The sequence below is a fragment of the Emys orbicularis genome, chromosome 4 (genome assembly GCF_028017835.1).
Source record: "Emys orbicularis isolate rEmyOrb1 chromosome 4, rEmyOrb1.hap1, whole genome shotgun sequence".
Lineage (NCBI taxonomy): Eukaryota > Metazoa > Chordata > Testudines > Emydidae > Emys > Emys orbicularis.
Window position 1 is genome coordinate 25,272,811 of NC_088686.1, and position 19,167 is coordinate 25,291,977.

General features: G+C 44.5%; 1 protein-coding gene across 1 annotated transcript in view; it reads left to right on the plus strand.

Moving 5' to 3' along the window:
* Positions 1-19,167, plus strand: part of DEGS2 (delta 4-desaturase, sphingolipid 2) — a 30,339-nt gene that overhangs the window by 8,819 nt on the left and 2,353 nt on the right. Inside the window, exon 2 of the mRNA XM_065403981.1 lies at positions 5,656-6,398. Coding sequence (XP_065260053.1) covers positions 5,656-6,398 — 743 coding nt within the window. The remainder of the gene's footprint in view (positions 1-5,655; positions 6,399-19,167) is intronic.

A 19,167-nucleotide genomic window follows, 5' to 3' on the forward strand; every position in this document is an offset into this window, starting at 1 on the left:
AAAGAGCACAGTGCCTGGAGCAGGCTGCCTTTGAATACAAACTGGCAGGTAGCTCTGCAGGGAAGGGATGTCTCCATTGTAAAAGTGCAGTGGTTGGCACCAGGGAGCTACTACCCCTGAATGGATCTTTAATGGTTCCCATTGGAGCAGATTACTGTCATACCAGTGAAAAAGGTCCACAGTAATTTGCATACACTGCAGTTTATTTGAGAAGAAATTACACAAGCAGTAAAGGGTTACACTAAGCAAATAACTCCTATGTTAGACATTAAGAACTATATGTTAAGAGCTATACATTCCTCTTAGCGAGCCTCTCTTTCACAAACATACACAAACAGGCCCTGTGCTAGCCTCACACAGTTCCTGCTTGGCAAACAGAGAAGGTGGTTACCAATTCTATGGACGGCTTCTTCTCTCCAGGTCTGGTCTCCTCAGCCCTCTGGTCTATCTCTGATTCCCTAGAGGCAAGGCCTTGACTGCCTGGAGACCCTTCTGGTTCACAGTCCTACTTGAGCCCACGGAGCAGAGTTTTGGCTACTCTGTCTAGCAGCATTAAGCGTTTTAATTAAGGAATCCCTCAACAGTAATTTAATTTGCTTGATTTTTATACTCTATTTCCTTAAAGGAGTCACATGTCTTAAAAACATGCCCAGTGGGCGTGTGGCTACTAATTTTTACCCAATTAATACTTTAGGAGGAGACTGCAGAGTGATGCCAACTGAACATTACCCCACATTCACTCCCTTATCAATCATTCACTTCAGCCCCGTGTGATGTACTTCAACGGGGTCGAGATGCCCCGGTCAGCCCAGGCTCCACTCAAGATGTTCTGCACGTGTTGTTTGCTTTCAAGTGGACATATTTACTGACTCAAAGATCAGTATTAATCATACACCCAGCATGGAGCCAGTCAATTTCACCTCTGGCATCCGCCTGATGCTAAGAGAAGGATTCTGTTCCCAGAATTCTCTTTCGCAGTTCAGTTATGTCAAGATATGTTCTCACACCATTCATTCAGTATGGCCACACCAATGTGGCACCATCCCAACACAGTGCAGCCTTCACTTGGTTCCATTGTGCAATGCAAGTAGTCAGTGTTTGTTTAGTCACTTTTCCTAGTCAGGGTCTCAGACTCTAGTCCAATGCTGTAATGTTTGAGCCAAAAATGCTGCAGGGGAACATCCTTGGTGTTAAAAATCTGTTACCTCTGGAACCATTCACAACCTTTCACGCTGTACAAGCCCTATTTAAGCAAAAAGCAAATTGAGGTAGGCTCTGACCAGCATCCCCTTGAGCTACTCTTGCAAAGTCTGTACTAATAATACCACCTACCATTAAGGATGCTTTACTAACTTGCTGTGCTGCAACAAAGGGCTGAAATGTCTATTAAAACATGAGTTTTCCTACCTGTAGTGCTGCATAGGCAATTTAAGAAAGTCTCATATAAGGCTACTTGAAGAACCAATGTTTCTGTTTAGGACACACCAAGGGCTGATAGCTATTGTTAGGCCACATAGGCCAAAGAACTTAGGCATCCATGAAAAGTTATCATGGTAGTATCACAGGCTCTGAATGTGTGTGTTACTTTTTTCAGGTGGAAACATTTGTTCTTTCTTCCTATGCCTTTTGGAATACCTTAGCCTGATTCATAAATAAATGTTGACCTTGTATAAAACACCCACTTTGACATAGCTCTTCTTAGTCAATGGATCTCCTTCATCTGCATGTCTTCTTTTAGTTATGGTTAAACTGCAATTATCAATTATGATTGACTATTCTAAGGGATGAAATTTACCCTTTATATTAAAGTTGAGCTAAAGTTCATTAAAGTTCATTAGCATGTGCCATGATGTTTTGCATATGTCAGAGCAACAAAGTAATGAATACTTTGCACGTGCTGCTCTCATGAACTAGGAGGCCTTTTTAAGAGCCTTTTTATTTTTTTCCCCTGCTGTATGTAAGTACAGCAAGCCTAGCAATCTCAGCGATTCTTTTCAATTCTATTTTCTGGCAGTGCAATAATGGCATAGGAGACTAAAGGGTATGTGAAAAATAGTCAACAAATGTTTGGCAGTTTTAACCTAAGGACAATCTTTCTGTGCCACTAACTATTATGCCAGAATTTACCTACGGGTTTCTTACATACAGTGTTCCTGAAATTAGCTCAGAAACAAGACTGTGGTTAAACTTATGCAGATAGTAAGGTACTTGTATTGACTGCAAGCTCTTTTCTGTACTTATTACTGTATCTTTCAATACAATCAGGCATGATCAGAAAATGTTGCTTTCAGATGTGGCTGGTGCCTACATTCTAGTGCAAGGTATTGTGTATATTGCACAATTGGTCAACTATTCTATTATCTTTTAAATATGTATGCAAAAATATTCTAAGCCACTAAATGGCTTTGAAATAATGGACAAACATCTGAATTGTGTAACTATTCAGGAGATGCTTTCCTTTTAATACATGAGTAGACCTCTTTCCTGTGGGTGTTTTTGTTAGGTAGAAATGCACTGTATGTGGTTTAATGCCTACAGTGGGCAATCTGTCCAAAGGACTGCATGATGCCATCCTTCAGGATGAGATGTTATGTGACGGCCTTGTGCCTTAATGCTGCTAGCTGGCTGGGTATTGAGAAATGATCCCATGGCATACTAAAATAAATCTACTAACTTCATCTGAAATAAGAACGTGGCAGTTGTTTAATTATGTATGTTTATACAGCACCTAATCACAGTTGCCAACTTTCACGTGGTAAATGAGCACCCCGATTTTCACAATAAGCCAAAAATCAAGTTAATACCATTTCAAAACAAGCCAATCCCTCAGAACCCCAGCACTCTGTGACTAGATTCTCCCAGTGTGGAGTCTGGGACTGGTGGGCCCACTGTGCACCCCTGACTCTTTTCCCCCCACCCCCTTTCCCTGCTTGCCGGGAGCCGATCCAAAAAAAAAAAAAAAAAAAAAGCTACAAGCCCAACAAGCTACAAACCAAAAATTAGCCAACAAGCAACTCACAAGCCAATTAAGCCAAAAACAAGACCAATTTCTGCAGTTTTTTCCCATGGGTTTGGCATGTCTGCACCTAATACAACGGGGTCCTGGTCTGTGACTAGGGCTCATACATGCTTTGGTAATAGGAATAAAAAAAGTGATGTTGCAAGCTTCTCAGGGCTGGGTGTGCCTTCCTGTGTATTTGTACAGAGCCCAGCACAATGGGGCCTCTGGAAACCTCCACATTATAAATAATACTGAATTACTGAGATTATGGACATTCACTTTTCTATTTAATTGAATTTTTATTTTAGTACAAAACTTCCATATCCTGTATGTGTTACACCTGTCACTGCTGGCAAAGTCACAGGACTTATTTGCATTGCCTCCGATGTTTACAGTATCCACAGCAGCACTGTTCCACACCTTCATAATCTGATCTTGATGAAATAGCAAATATGGTGTAATGGTCAGATGACATTTACCTGTCTAATTATAAAAAATTCACCCATCACCCAGTGTGGACACAAATACAGTTTGCAGCCACAGTTCCCAGATTAAGGAATTGATCCTGTAACTTTCCCCATGTGAGTTATACTTACTAATATGTGTCGTGCAGAAAAAAAGGCTCCAAAAATGGGTGATAAGGACATAGAATCTCATGTGAGGAAAAACTGGAAAGGATATAGGATCTCTTTAAAGAGGGGACCTAATAGGAGGCTATAATGAAATGGGGCACAAAAAGGAAATTGCACATTCTTGTGGTTTTTTTGGTTTTTTTCCTCTTGTAAATCAAGTGGACATTCAACAAAACCAGAAGGGAACATATTTAAGCTGATAAAAGGAAATACATCTTTACATAAGTAACTTATGAATTCATTGCTGCATGATATCCTGAAGCAAAGAGCTCCTTGTGGTTCAAGATCAGACTACTTGGCATGGGGGAGAACATCCAGAGTGCTTTTTTTTTTTTTTTTTTTTTTTTATCCTATCAAATAAGGATATAAAACCTCATTCCATAATTGCCTTCTATAGAATTTCTTGTACCTTTCCTTGAAGCATATGGTATTGGCCACAGTGAGATGTTACTGGGTTACAGAGACCGATTCTAACCCTGAATTACTAATTTAACTCCTCTTCATCCTCAATCACAATCTGAACTAATCCCACCCAATCAACCCTCCGGCTCCCAAGCAAGAGCGTGAGTAGAGATGCCAAGATTTCCCCACAGTATATTTAGTCAAATTAATCTGATTTCATTGTAAAGAATAAATCATAATTTACAGAATGTGTAATACCTTCTAGAAGAATCTGAATTCATGATCCTTATGTAAAACATATGGTTGTTTCTTCTTTTTTCATCTTTGACAACATTGTCACTATCAAAGTGCATGATGCTCCATGAATACCCAGAACTCCTGTTATGGGCACTTAGAGTGACAAATACTCTGCATTTATATAGCACCTTCCTCCAAGGATTTCAGTGTTTCCCAATAGCTAGTATTAACTGGAAATGCTGAGCACTGTCAATATCCACTAATTCTATCCCATCATGTTGCGTAAATTGAGGGTTAGCAGTTAAAATAGAACTTCTTATAGATACACACCCAACAGAGTAAAGTGCTAAATAGGACACTCTGATCAATTAAAGGAGTATGTTGCCAAATACTTTACATCTTTTATATCAGAAACATGTTCCTACCATATAACAAATGTCTTGTAATGGATCTCTAATGCTGTAGCTACATATATTGATAACTACTTAAAATTGGATTGGACTTAGCATTTTAGTAAATGTTCTGTAGGCAGGAATCTTGAACTAGCCTGGGGGATAAATCAGATGTCTTATCTCTTTGCAATATCTTTCCATGGTGCTGTGAAGACCCACAATCAGAATATATCAGGCTATTATGGATTTTTCTGGGTGGTATTCATACCTGTCCCTGGTGTGTAACTTTATGAAGGCTAATGAACATAAAGATATGGAAATCTACCACTTATCTTCCTTCCTTTCTCCCGATAATTATAGCATTGGTTTCTCTTATGATGTCAGTGCAAACAAGGACTGGTTCCTGATATAACCATTGGTGATTTTAAAAAGGTCAGATTAATGAGTAAAATGCTAGTGTTTTTCCCTTATTGGGGCCTGTACAAAAGAGCACAAAAGTACTCTCTATGGATGTGTCTTGTGTCCAATATTCTGCCTCCCTGCTAGCACCTCTGGTTTGTGGGTGTCAAAACACCTCTGTCTACTTTGGAGTCCATTCTGTGGTTCTATCATCAATCTGCTGTTATCCAGAGCAGAGAAATGTCAATTGGATCAGGTTAAGTAGCCAGGGGAGTGACTTGCTTGATACAAGGTGCTCCTGCAGTTTTTAATTTAGTGGCTCTTAGGATACAACCACACATTCCCCATCCCATCAGGGCTGTACATTTGCTCAAGAGAGGCTTGGTGCAGGGTAACAGTGTTTGAAACTACTCTTTCAGTAGGGTTAATGCACACTGCATGGGAGTAATTCTGTACCTGTGCATTACTTTCTGAATGACTAGGCCTCCGTGCATAAACTTTTAATGGAAGAAATTAGAGAGGAATGCACGTGGTGACCATGCTTACTTTCCTGATACTTAATGAGTTGTTTTGTTTTTTCCCCCCCCTTCAGCCAAATATCCAACAATTAAATCTCTAATGGGACCAGATCCCCACTTAAAATGGATTGTGTCTGGAATGGTGTTGACACAGCTTCTAGCCTGCTACCTGGTGAAAGATTTATCTTGGAAATGGATTTTCTTTTGGGCTTATGCTTTTGGGGGCTGCATCAATCACTCAATGGCGCTAGCGATCCATGATATTTCACACAATGTTGCCTTTGGTAACAAGCAGGCTAAGTGGAATAGATGGTTTGCAGTCTTTGCCAACCTGCCATTTGGACTTCCTTACTCCGCCTCCTTCAAGAAATACCACATTGACCATCATCGATACCTTGGTGGAGACACTTTGGATGTGGATGTTCCAACTGACTTCGAAGGCTGGTTCTTTTGCACTCCATTTCGGAAATTTATTTGGCTCATCCTCCAACCATTCTTCTATGGCCTGAGACCTCTTTATGTGAACCCCAAAGCAGTTACTCAGATGGAAATATTTAATGCCCTGGTACAATTCTCTATTGATTTTATAATCTACTACTTATGGGGCCTGAAGCCTGTTACTTATTTAATAGCAGGCACATTACTTTGCATGGGTTTGCATCCTATTGCCGGGCACTTCATAGCAGAACATTACATGTTCTTAAAAGGCTACGAAACCTATTCTTATTATGGACCTCTCAACTGGATCACCTTTAATGCAGGCTACCACATGGAGCACCATGATTTCCCCAGCATTCCTGGATGCAAGCTGCCAATGGTAAGCATATATGTGGATCCTTGTAAAAGTTGCTAGAGTAGCTTAATTTGGAATGGCTTGTATTATAGCAATAGCCACTTTTAACTAAGGCTAAAGCATATCTTTCAAACTGACAAAAGACTGTTGTGGGAGAAAATAGAGGTCAAAGACCCAAAAATGGGAGTGTGGCGGAGGGTTACGCACAGACAGTGCAAGAGGGTTTAACAATATGATAGTAATTTCTTTTGCATGAAAAACATTACCTAAGAGTTCCAATTCTTCAACTTCCTACGTTCGGCCTCTTCAGCTTATTGTGGTGTACAATATATGTGCAATGGTGGAAATGATTAGTAGATTTTATGGGATGGAGGTACATCTAGGTCTAAAATGGTGCCCTTCATATATGGGCAGGGGACTGGAATGGGGGGGGGGAATGCCCCCCGCCACTTTCCCAAATGAGAAGGGGGGAGACACAAACAGTGTGGGAGGGCGGGGCCATGGTTCGGGTGCTCATGCCTCCCCCCCCCCACTTTTAGAGAGCTTCTGCTGCTCCTGTATATGGGGATAGCTGAGATGGCTGCTGTGTCAGCTGCATACACTAAGTCTGCAATGGAACATTCTACTCCGTATACCAGATCCTGGGGTGGCTCAGATTATTTAAATTTTAGTGTAAAAATTCTCTTTGGCTGTTCTGGAACAGGATCTGTGAATAACTTAAAATGAGTCGGCTGCTTCTGTGTAAACTAGAAACAGCAGCAATTTATCAAGTGAAACTTGTCCAGTGATCAGTTCACCAGTTGAGTTGTAAAGAAGTGTAATTGCAGACCCTGTTTGGTGCTGAACAGAACATATGGGCTTGGATTCAGCCTCACAGAGTTTACCAACTTGACACAGACAACGGGGCAAGTTAATGGAGTAGCTGATATGGGACTTGGTTGATAAAGAATTAGAGGAGGGTAATGTGATTAATGCAAATCAACATGGGTTTATGGAAAATAGATTCTGTCAAAATGACTTTTTTTTATGAGATTACAAGTTTGGTTGAAAAAGGTAATAGTCTTGACATAATGTACTTAGGCTTCTGTAAGGCGTTTGATTGGTACTGCATGACATTTTGATTAAAAAGCTAGAATGATATAAATAATATGACACACGTTTAAATGGATTTAAAATGGCTGAGTTACCCATTCAATTATGATTCCTTGTTTATAGGTTTCAAAATGTATGTTTCTAGTGGGGACCTGTAGGGAACAGTTCTTGACCCCATGCTATTTAACACTTTTATCAATCACCTGGAAGAAAATCATCACTGATAAAGCTTGCAGATGACCCAAAAATGGGGGGAGTGGCAAATAAGAGGACAGGTCACTAATTCAGAGCAATCTGAATAACTTGGTAAACTGGGTGCAAGCAAACAATACAATATTATTTTAGTATGGCTCAAAGTAAATGTACACATCTAGGAGCAATGAATGTAGGCCATACTTAGGCCTTGGCTACACTTGCGAGTTGCAGCGCTGTAAAGCCGCCCCCAGCGCTGTAACTCACTCCCCGTCCACACTGGCAAGGCATTTGCAGCGCTGTATCTCCGTGGTTGCAGCGCTGCATGTACTCCACCTCTCCGAGAGGAATAGCGAGTATTGCGCTGCTGCTGCAGCGCTGCGGCGCCAGTGTGGCCGCCCAATGCGCAGTGAATGGCCTCCAGAATTATTCGGCAGTATCCCACAATGCCTGTTCTAGCCACTCTGGTCATCAGTTCAAACTCTACTGCCCTGGCCTCAGGTAACCAACCATGTGACCGACCCTTTACATTCCCCGGGAATTTTAAAAATCCCCTTCCTGTTTGCTCAGCCCGGCGTGGCATGGAGTGCTATCAGCGAATCTTTCCAGGTAACCATGCCTCCACGCGCCAAGCGAGCCCCAGCATGGAGCAAGGGCGAGTTGCTGGACCTCATCAGTGTTTGGGGGGAGGAAGCTGTACAGTCCCAGCTGCGCTCCAGCCGTAGGAATTACGATACCTTCAGGAAGGTATCAAAGGACATGATGGAAAGGGGCCATGACCGGGACCCCCTGCAGTGCAGGATTAAAGTGAAGGAGCTGCGGAGTGCCTACCACAAAGCCCGCGATGCAAACGGCCGCTCGGGTGCTCCCCCCGCGACCTGCCGATTCTACAAAGAGCTGGATGCGATACTTGGGGTTAACCCCACCTCCACTCCGAGCACCACCATGGACACTTCAGAGCCGGTGTGGGGGGGGAGGAGGAAGAGGAGGAGGAGGAAAACGGGAGTCATGGTGGTGGGCCTGATGGAGACACCCCGGAATCCCTGGAGCCATGCAGCCAGGAGCTCTTCTCGAGCCAGGAGGAAGGTAGCCAGTCGCAGCAGCCGGTACTTGGTGGAGGACAAACGGAAGAGCAGGTTCCCGGTAAGCAGTTTTTTTTTTCCGGGAAGGAATTTTTTCGGTGCGGGCTCTTTGGGAAAGGAGGGTTAGGCATGCATGCCTAGATGCGGAATAGTGCATTGATGTGGTTTATCACATCGCGGTAATCGGCCTCGGTAAGCTCCTCGAATGTCTCATCCAGAACGTGTGCAATGCGTTTGCGCAGGTTTATCGGGAGAGCCGCCGTGGTCCTTGTCCCAGCCAGGCTAACGTGTCCGCGCCACTGTGCCGCGAGGGGAGGGGGGACCATTGCTGCACACAGGCAAGCTGCATATGGGCCAGGGCGGAAGCCGCATTGCAGTAGAATACCCTCCCTTGCTTCCCAGGTCACCCTCAGCAGCGAGATATCATCCAGGACGAACTCCTGTGGAAAATGTTGGGACAGTGTTCAGTGTAGGTGCCCCCTGAAGCTGTTGGCTCTCCCCAAGGCACAGAAACCCAGAGGACAGTGCAGCCCTGAAACAATCAGTCCCCCTTACTCACCATTGTGAGGCTCCCGTGGGATATGTGTGCTCTGTTTCGGACGGGAAAATGATGCTATTGTGTAGACCCTGTGTGTTTTCTACTCCTTAAGTGCGGGGGGAATCATTACTCTGTCTGGTATAAACAATGCTGCCTCTGTTAAATGTTGCATTTTGCCTATACAGCTGCATCAACCTTGAGACCTCAGCCGTCCCTCTTATCGCCTGCTCAGAGACTGCAAAGACTCAGGAAGAGACCGCGAAAAAGCAAAGAAGACATGCTGCAAGAAGTGATGCGGCAATCTATTAAAGAGAATGAGAAAGCACAGGACTGGAGGGAGAGAGAAAGCAGGATCCGCCAGGAAAATGCAGCGCACCGGCGGCAAAGCACCGCGCACCGGCAGCAAAGCACTGATAGGCTCATAAGCATCCTGGAGCGCCAAGCAGATGCTATCCAGGAGCTGGTAGCCATGCAGAAAGAGGAGCAGTACCGCAAACGCCACCCCCCCCTACAGCCCTTGTCCCAAAACTCTTTCCGTTGTGCCCCACTGTCACCTCCAACCCACTTTCCCCAACTTCCGTGTTCTTCACGCCACCCACTGCCTCCAACACCAGTATCTTCACCACCCAGCCCTGAAAACCACGACCCTTACCCTCTGCACTCAACCCCCATCACCATGCAGTATAGCTATCCTGAAGTGCAGCACTCACTGCACAGCACACCAGACAGGACATATGCGAATCTGTGATTGTACTGTTCCCCACTCCACCCCCTTGTTTCTTTTCAATAAATAATTTTTTTTTCTTTTCAATAAATGGATTCTTTGGCTTTGAAAACATTCTTTATTATTGCATAAAGTAAAAGACTCCTTAGCCCAGGAAATAAACAGGCACTGCAAGTCTGCTTATCTGCTAAGCAGACACTGATTCCTAAAGATTGGAACTACTGCACTTCACTCCTGTGCAGGGCACCAGATATCACTGCTGGTTTTCAGCCTCAAATTGCTCCCTCAAGGCATCCCTAATCCTTGCAGCCCCACGCTGGGCTCCTGTAATAGCCCTGCTCTCTGGCTGTGCAAATTCAGCCTCCAGGTGTTGAACCTAAGAGGTCCATGCCTGAGTGAAGCTTTCACCCTTCCCTTCACAAATATTATGGAGGGCACAGCACGCAGATATAACCGCGGGGATGCTGTTTTCAGCCAAGTCCAGCTTCCCATACAGAGATCGCCAGCGGCCCTTTAAACGGCCAAAGGCACACTCCACAGTCATTCGGCACCGGCTCAGCCTGTAGTTGAACCGTTCCTTGCTGCTGTCAAGTCTCTCTGTGTAGGGTTTCATGAGCCACGGCATTAACGGGTAAGCGGGATCTCCAAGGATCACAATGGGCATTTCAACTTCCCCTACCATGATCTTCCGCTCTGGGGAAAAAAGTCCCGGCCTGCATCTTCCTGAACAGCCAAGTGTTCCGAAAGATGCGTGCGTCATGCACCTTTCCGGGCCAGCCTGTGTTAATGTCAATGAAACGCCCACGGTGATCCACAAGCGCCTGGAGAACCATAGAGAAATACCCCTTCCGATTAACGTACTCGGATCCTAGGTGGGGTGGTGCCAGAATAGGAATGTGCGTCCCATCTATCGCCCCTCCACAGTTAGGGAACTCCATTTGTGCAAAGCCATCCACTATTTCCTGCACGTTACCCAGAGTCACGGTTCTTCTGAGTAGGATGCGATTAATGGCCTTGCAAACTTGCATCAACACGATTCCAATGGTCGACTTTCCCACTCCAAACTGGTTTGCGACCGACCGGTAGCTGTCTGGAGTTGCCAGCTTCCAGATGGCAATAGCCACCCGCTTCTCCACTGGCAGGGCAGCTCTCAATCTCGTGTCCTTGCACCGTAGGGTGGGGGCGAGCTCCTCACACAGTCCCATGAAAGTGGCTTTTCTCATCCGAAAGTTCTGCAGCCACTGCTCGTCATCCCAGACTTCCATGACGATGTGATCCCACCACTCAGTGCTTGTTTCCCGAGCCCAAAAGCGGCATTCCACGGTGCTGAGCATGTCCGTGAATGCCACAAGCAATTTCGTGTCGTACGCGTTACGCGGCTCGATAGCATCGTCGGACTCCTCACCCTCACTCTCACTGTCACTTTGGATCTTAAGGAATAGTTTGACAACCAAACGTGACGTGCTGGCGAGATTCGTCAGCATACGCAGACAGATCGCGGTGCACTCTGAAACCGTTGAAAGATGGCGCCAAAGGTGGACTGAAACAAAGGGATTTCTGGGATGCGAAGCGATGCATCATGGGGCATTGGGACAGGACCCAGAATCCCCCGCACCCACGCCCCCTTCCCACAACCCACGGCGCCAGAATGGGAAAAGGTGCTCTGTGGGATAGCTGCCCATAATGCACCGCTCCCAACAGCGCTGCAATTGCTGCAAATGTGGCCACGACAGTGCGCTGGGCAGCTGTCAGTGTGGACAGAGTGCAGCGCTTTCCCTACTCAGCTGCACGAAGTCAGGTTTAACTCACAGCGCTGTACATCGGCAAGTGTAGCCAAGGCCTTAGATAATGAGGGACTCTGCCCTGGAAAGTAGTAACTCTGTGAAAAAGATTTGGTGGTCATGGGGAATAATCAACTGAACGTGAGCTGCCAGTGTGATGCTGTGGCCAAAAAGAAGTTAATGCAAACCTGGGGATGCATAAATGGGAATCTTGAGTAGAAGTTTTTACCTCTGTATTTGGCAGTGGTGCAACTGCTGGTGGAATACAGTGTCCAGTTCTGGTGCTCATAGTTCAAGAAGGCTGCTGATAAACTGGAGAGGGTTCAGAGAAAAGCCATGAAGAATGTTTAAAGGATTAGAAACCTGCCTTACAGTGTTAAGACTCATGGAGCTCAATTTTTTTAGCTTAACAAATAGAAGTTTAAGGGGTGACTTGATTAGTCTAGAAGTATTTACGTGGGGAATGAATATTTCATAACTAGCTTTTCAATCTAGCAGAGAAAGTTTTAACATGATCCAATGGCTGAAAGAGGAAGCTAGACAAATTCAGATGGGAAATAAGGTGTAAATGTTTAACAGTGAGGATAATTAACTATTGGAACAATTTACCAAGGGTTGTGATGGATTCTCTATCACTGACCATTTTAAAATCAAGTTTGGATGTTCTTCTAAAAGATCTGTTCTAGGAAATATTTTGGGAATGTTCTATAGCTTGTGTTCTACAGGTCAGACTAAATGATCACAGTGGTCCCTTCTGGCCTTGGAATCTATTTGAACCTTTGAAAACACAGTTCAGAGACACGGGCCAAAAGTGACTGGTGATTGTAGATGTTTCAGTTTAGGTCCCCTAAACTGGAATGTATGAAATTTGGCTTGACGTTCAGAAAGTGCTAAGTATTCACTGTCATGAACATGGCCTGATTTTCAGTGTCTAAAATTAGGTAATCAAAATGTCACTCTTGGCAGTCTGTCACATGGATGGCCAGGGATGGCTTTGCCTCTGTCTCTGTTTTTGTTACAAGTGCCTAACAGCTCTTCTTGCTTTTGTGGTAATGCTGGCCTTTATGGAAGAACCCCTTTTAAGAAGGGATTCAAATGCGGAATAGGATAGCGGGGGGACCCTTTGTGTACAGACCAACAGGAGAGAAGGATCCAAAAGGAGTGGTGAAGCTGAGGCAAAGTAATGGCATGGACTCCACTTTACTACTGTTTATTGCAGAGAATTCTGGTGTTCTCAGTATTGGTTCAAGCACCACTTCATGCTTGTAATGCTCTGTCCATCCAAGTACTCTTGACATTTCACAAGCATCCCCACGACTGTTGTGGGCACACTGAATCTGAGCAATCCTTGTGCATGCCTCCTCCTGTGCAGGCTCAACGGGAGCTACTTCAGTGCTGGTGTCTGTGGGGAAGCACAGGTGTTACTGTTTAAGTGGCTTTCCATGCCTGCTCCAAAGTGCTCTTGCTCTTCAGGTGATGGCTCTGCCCCCTGTGCCTGGAGTAGGGTGGTGACAGACCCAAAATCAGTCGAGTTGGTCATCAGCTGGTCTTGGCTCCCTCAAAGCTTCCCTGCTTCCAGTGAGAGGAATGCAGGACACAGCCTTCCTGAAAGTAGCTTTCATTTTAAAGTTTTGATTGCAATTACCTTTATTGATTATGCTTTAAAATGTGAATATAAAAATATTCTGCAATGCCAAGCAGAGCAAGGTTAGTGAGTACATTCTGCACACACAAACAGAATAGTGTTGCTCCATAAGTGAATGTGTGTACTTCGGGGGGGACTTGGGATGGCTGTAAGGCATGTGTTCCAGACTACTGAGACCTGAAAAAGGGACACTAGCAAAAAAAACAGTAATGTGACCCCTGCTTCTTCATGGCACTCAAACAACCACTGGTGCCTCTTCCCACCTCCTCACTGATGCATCCGGGGGGAGGGAGGAGGATACTGTATAAAATGGGCAGGTGCGGGGGACACGGGAGAATGGCGGAACTAGCTAAGAGTCATGGACTTGTCTGGAAGCATGTTCCACGTGCAGGTCAGTGTGTACAGACTACTCTGATTTTTGGACCTTGGAGGGAGATACAAAGAGAAGGAGACGAATATGTCGTGATTATGACAAATTTTTAAAGTTATTGCACATTGGAGCTGGCGGAAAACTTTCTGTGAACATCTTTGACAGAAAATAGCTTTTGGAAGATGTGGAAATTTTTGCAAACTACTTTTTTGGTAGAAATTTTTGACTTTAATCAGAAACATCAAAATTGAACATTTTTTCCCTTCACTCTTCAGTTACCAAAAACCCCAAAATGCTGGAGACCAACTTAGAAGAAAACAGAACTAATTTTTGCAGGGAAAATATTTTTTCAACCAGCTCTATTGCACAAAATTCACAACATTACCAAATACATTTTTATGTTTCTAATTTCTATTTTAACAGCAAGCACCTGACCCACCTGGAGCATCCTTGTCCAAAGGCAGTGGCTAGAGTAACTGTAGTGAGCTTAAACCTAGCTCTCTCTCAAGGGAATAACTCCTGGCCCTCAAAGTCCTGTGTAATTTTGTGGACAGGACAACCAATGGAAGGCACCACTGGAACAGGCCAAATATGTAGGTGATAATATAGTATTGCATATATTTAGAGTGGCTATATTGTACCTGCTTAATATTAATGAGCATTCAGGGCTTTGGACACTACAAAAATCCTTCAGTTCAATAGATCAAAGACTAACAAATGCATGCTGCTACTCCAGGGAGCTGTGATAAAATTATGGGATATACCACAATGCACAAATACTGCAACAGTTGGAGGGACCATTTTGTGCACATGCTGCACTGGCTCACTTAAAGGAGACAGGCTAGGATGGAATGAGTGGCTCTCAAAAACACTCTGCTGTATTGATGGTTAAAAAATTGTTTGTCAAATAAATTATTTGAATGTGGTAACATTTCTTGAAATAACTTACTTCATTACGTCTACTTAACTGCAGCGCTTAACCTTGGAATTGTTGAATCCTCCAATATAGTTGGTCCTTTAGATGTAGAACCTTTAGCGTTATCTATCAGCAAGTACGTAACGGGAGCTGTTTGAGTATGATCAGGTCTCGCACATAATGGGGAAATGAGGGAATAAATGGACCTTGTACTGCACTTTCATTTGTTTATCAGAAACTGATATTTAGCTTCATCTTCTATCACAGATGGCTCATTCAGAATGTCCCAAGCAACATGTTTGCCATTGGAAAAACATGCATCAGTGTGACCCTCGGAAGATCTCTGAATAGAAACAGGAACCATTAGGCTATGCTGTAACCTAGAAGCTGTTAAAATGTGAGCCTCATATGATGGCAGTAGAACTCCTCTCCTCCTTCAATGAGCTGTGGGATGACTGCTTTTCTTGTATACCATGAAATTAGTATCCTGTCCTGAAGTATAAATTTTAAAGAAAAACATGTAATGCTAAAGGCTGGCTAGTCTTTGTGTGAATTTTTTCATTGTCAAATGCAATATTGCATTCTCTTCTGACCAGTGGTAGAAAGATCCATTCTACTTATCTGTAGAATTGACACCCTTGTAAAAATGCTCCAAATGATGATGCAAATCTCTTCCCACCCCCCATCATTAGACAAAAAGATCTATTGTTACACTGGGTATTGCCTGAGGCAAAGGAGTTATTCATTAAACTTCGTGGGGAAAGTACTGGGCAGGGTGTGAAACCAGGCTTACTAGACTGACTGCCTCAAAATAACTCTAGTAGCTGTGCTTGTTTGAAGCACAAGTTAACCTGATAGCAGAAGCAGTGGAATTAGCTGGCTTATTAACTGTTGTGTATTTTTACACATACCTTGGAATTATCAACTTGCACACAGCTAGCTTATAACATACTTTTATCACTGTTGTTCTCTCTCCCCTATTCTTTCCTTAGACTTTCAGCACTACTACAGCACTTACTTTGGAAGATGATGAATACAGCTGTAGTAAAGCATTGGAATTGCAGTAGTGCCTAGGAGCTCCAGTCGTAGCCCTGTATCCCATGGTGCCTGGGTGCTGTAGAAATGGAACAAAAAGTCCCTGCCTTAAAGTGCTTGCAAGCAGTGTAAGAGAAGAGACATCAGATGGTTAAAGGGGGAGCACAAGTAAACAATGAGGCAGTACAGGTCAGGATAAGCCCTGGCCTCAACATACCAGCTGCTTCAGGCTGCTGTAATGCCTTCCATCTTAAGGTATCAAAACTCTTTACAAACACTAACAGGTTAAGCCTCACACCAGCCCTGTGAAGAAAGGGAGTATTGGTATTCCCATTTTACAGATGGGGCAGAGATGTAAAGTAACTTGCCCAAGATAATGCAGGAAGCTGGTGGCACAGCCAGGAATAGGATTCAGGTGTTGACTCCCAGTCCTATACTCTAATCACAATGCTCCCATTTTTCTTTGAGATAATGGTACTGTGATCAAATGCCATGACTACTTGAGGGCAGTAGTCCATAGTAATACTACAGCAGGTGTTAGGTGACTGGAAAGATGACAGGTACCCTATAATAGTTATCAGGCCAAAGTACATTTAGTAGCAATTTAACTTCAGTTTGTTGGTCTGTCAGTATTATGGTTTTAAAATAAAACTTGCATTAAAATATTTTCCTTATGTCCAAATCAATGTACATGGTTCACGTTCTGTGATGCTATTAGCAGAGACAACTGAACATACCAGCTGTTTTCATGTTGGATTTCTTTATAGGGGTAGTACATCAACAAACATTACAAAGCAGAACTGTACAGAAACTTCAGTACTTTTATTTCAGTGCACTTTCCAGTATGTCACAATACACCAGGGGTGGGCAAACTATGGCCCATCAGGGCTTTGGATGCGGCCTGCGGGACTGCCACCCCCATGGCGCCGCGGGCCCTGCACCACTCATGGAAGCAGCCAGCACTACATCCCTGCGCCCCCTGGGAACTGGAGCCAATGGGAGCTTTGGGGGAGTTGCCTACAGGCCAGGGCACTGTGCAGAGCCCTCTGCGCCCCCTCCCCCAGGAGGGAGTGGTGTGGGGACAGGGCAGGCAGGCAGGGAGGGAACCTGCCTTGGCCCTGGTGCGTGCCACGGCCACCCCGGAGCTGCTCCAGGTAAGCAGCACTACGCCGGAGCCCACACCCCACACTCCTCCTGCACCCTGCCTGCACTACTCCTGCCCCCCACCCCCAGCTGCACCCCAATTCCATGCCCTGAGCCTCTTCCTACACTCTGCACCCCAACCCCTTGCCCAGAGCTGCACACTGCATCCCCTCCCACACTCCCTCCTGCCCCCTAATCACCTGCCCCAGCCCTACATTCATAGCCCTGCATGTAATTTCTCCACCCAGATGTGGCCTTGGGGCCAAAATGTTTGCCTATCCGTGCAGTAGAGGCAACAGGCCATCAAACTTAACCCTCAAAATGCTGGTGTCTTCCAGACTCTAGCAAATCAATGTTTAGTTCAGGGGTAGGCAACCTCTGGCACGTGGCTCGCCAGGGTAAGCACCCTGGCAGGCCGGGCCAGTTTGTTTACCTGCCGCGTCGGCAGGTTCGACCGATCGAGGCTCCCACTGTCCGTGGTTTGCTGTCCCAGGCCAATGGGGGTGGCGGGAAGCTGCGGCCAGCACATCCCTTGCCTGCACAGCTGCAGCCTTTAAGTGCTGGATAAAAAGCAGGGAAGTTGAGTGTCTAGGTACACAGATATCATGAACTTCAATCATTCATTGTAGATAATTCATTAAATCTACTACTACTGTTCAAACAGATACATTTTAAGGTAAGGTTTCCAAAGCTCAGTACTTCATTCTCACTCTCTATTGGTACCAGCCCCAGAACTCTATTGATCTGCTGCTCGTGCCCTGGGTTGGTTATAGGACTGCCATTCCTTACTGAACTGGAATTGCTTTATGCACAACCTGGATCTATGCTAGACCTGGCAATCATGTTGCCATTTTGCTCTACAGCCACAGTGGGGCTGCGCCAAATCATTTTAGTGTGTCCCCTGCTTACCTATCTTGCAGAGCCTGGCTCTGCTCTCAGAAACAATGGATTCTGGGAGATATAAAGCCTCCTTCCCCATGCACAATGGGACAATATTGGGAAAACTTTCTGAAGCATTAGTGCTAACATGATTTAGGCTGAAACCGTTTAAACTGGGATCTAACTTTGCTGGAAGCATATTTAGCTGAAACTGTATTTGATGTGCTTATAAACTATAGGGCACTCTTACATGAGATATGTTATGAGCATATGAAAGGACCATACAATTCTGGGCACACTCAATTTGTGTAGTGTAGACCACCTGAGAGCTGCTATTTAAACTGATGTTAAACAAAGCCAGCTGTGTTCAGCTCCTTTCAAAACATGGGCAGGAGTTTGTCAATATAGCAGGATTCTTAACCATGGGATTGGAGAACAATACAAGGAGCTTGATGCCTGTTGAATAATTAAACAGCCTGTGCCCATACCCACATGGCAGGCAGAGAAAATCCCAGTGCTGTAGGAAGTGGTGGTGATGCTCAAGAGATAGCAGTCATTCTTATGGAATCACTGCCTTAGCATTAGGGTAAAGGAGGTGTGGTGAAGAGAAATGTGCTGTTAGAGATGTAGATTCAGAGGAGACATAAAAACAAGCTCCTGATTATCCAGGGCCATTTAAAAAGAAGCCAATGATACTACTGCAAGAGTAAGGGTGTTACTTTGATATCCTGGCCAAATCAGTTTACTGAAAATTCTCTCTCTAGTTTCACAAACTATGGTATGCAGTTGCTTTTCTATTCCAGTGGTGGCTGTATTTCAGTGGCGAGGGAGATGATCTAAGAGTCGTAACAGATTTTACACTTCCCGGAAGATTCTAGTGTGCTTTGCTAATGTAACTATTAATTTGTATTGCAGTATCACCTAGAGCCTTGAGCTCTGGGCCCCATTTAGTAGATGCTGCATAAACATAATGATAAGGCTTGCCCCAAGGAGCTTACAATTTAAATGGACAAGACAAGGGGTGGGGGAAAGGAAGGATTATCCCTATTTTATGGAAAGGTTGGGGGGGGGGAATTGATGCACAGAGGGAGTATGATTTGAGATTAAGGTCATACAGGGAGTTTGTGGCAGAACCAGGGTCTAAATCCAGCTCGCCAGTACCTTACCCATACAATCATCCTCTTTCCTGAATTGATACATGAATAGTACATATGAGTCACAGTCACCATCTCTAGGGTGAAATTTAGGAACTGTTCTAATACTGCATATCAGCCCTTCACAATAGCGTTAAAATAGGTTGTGAAGAATCTTTTCTAATGGAAACAATGGCATTTTATGAGACAGCAGAATGTGATAACCAGAACTTGGTCTTAACCCTGGTGTCCTGGAACAATAC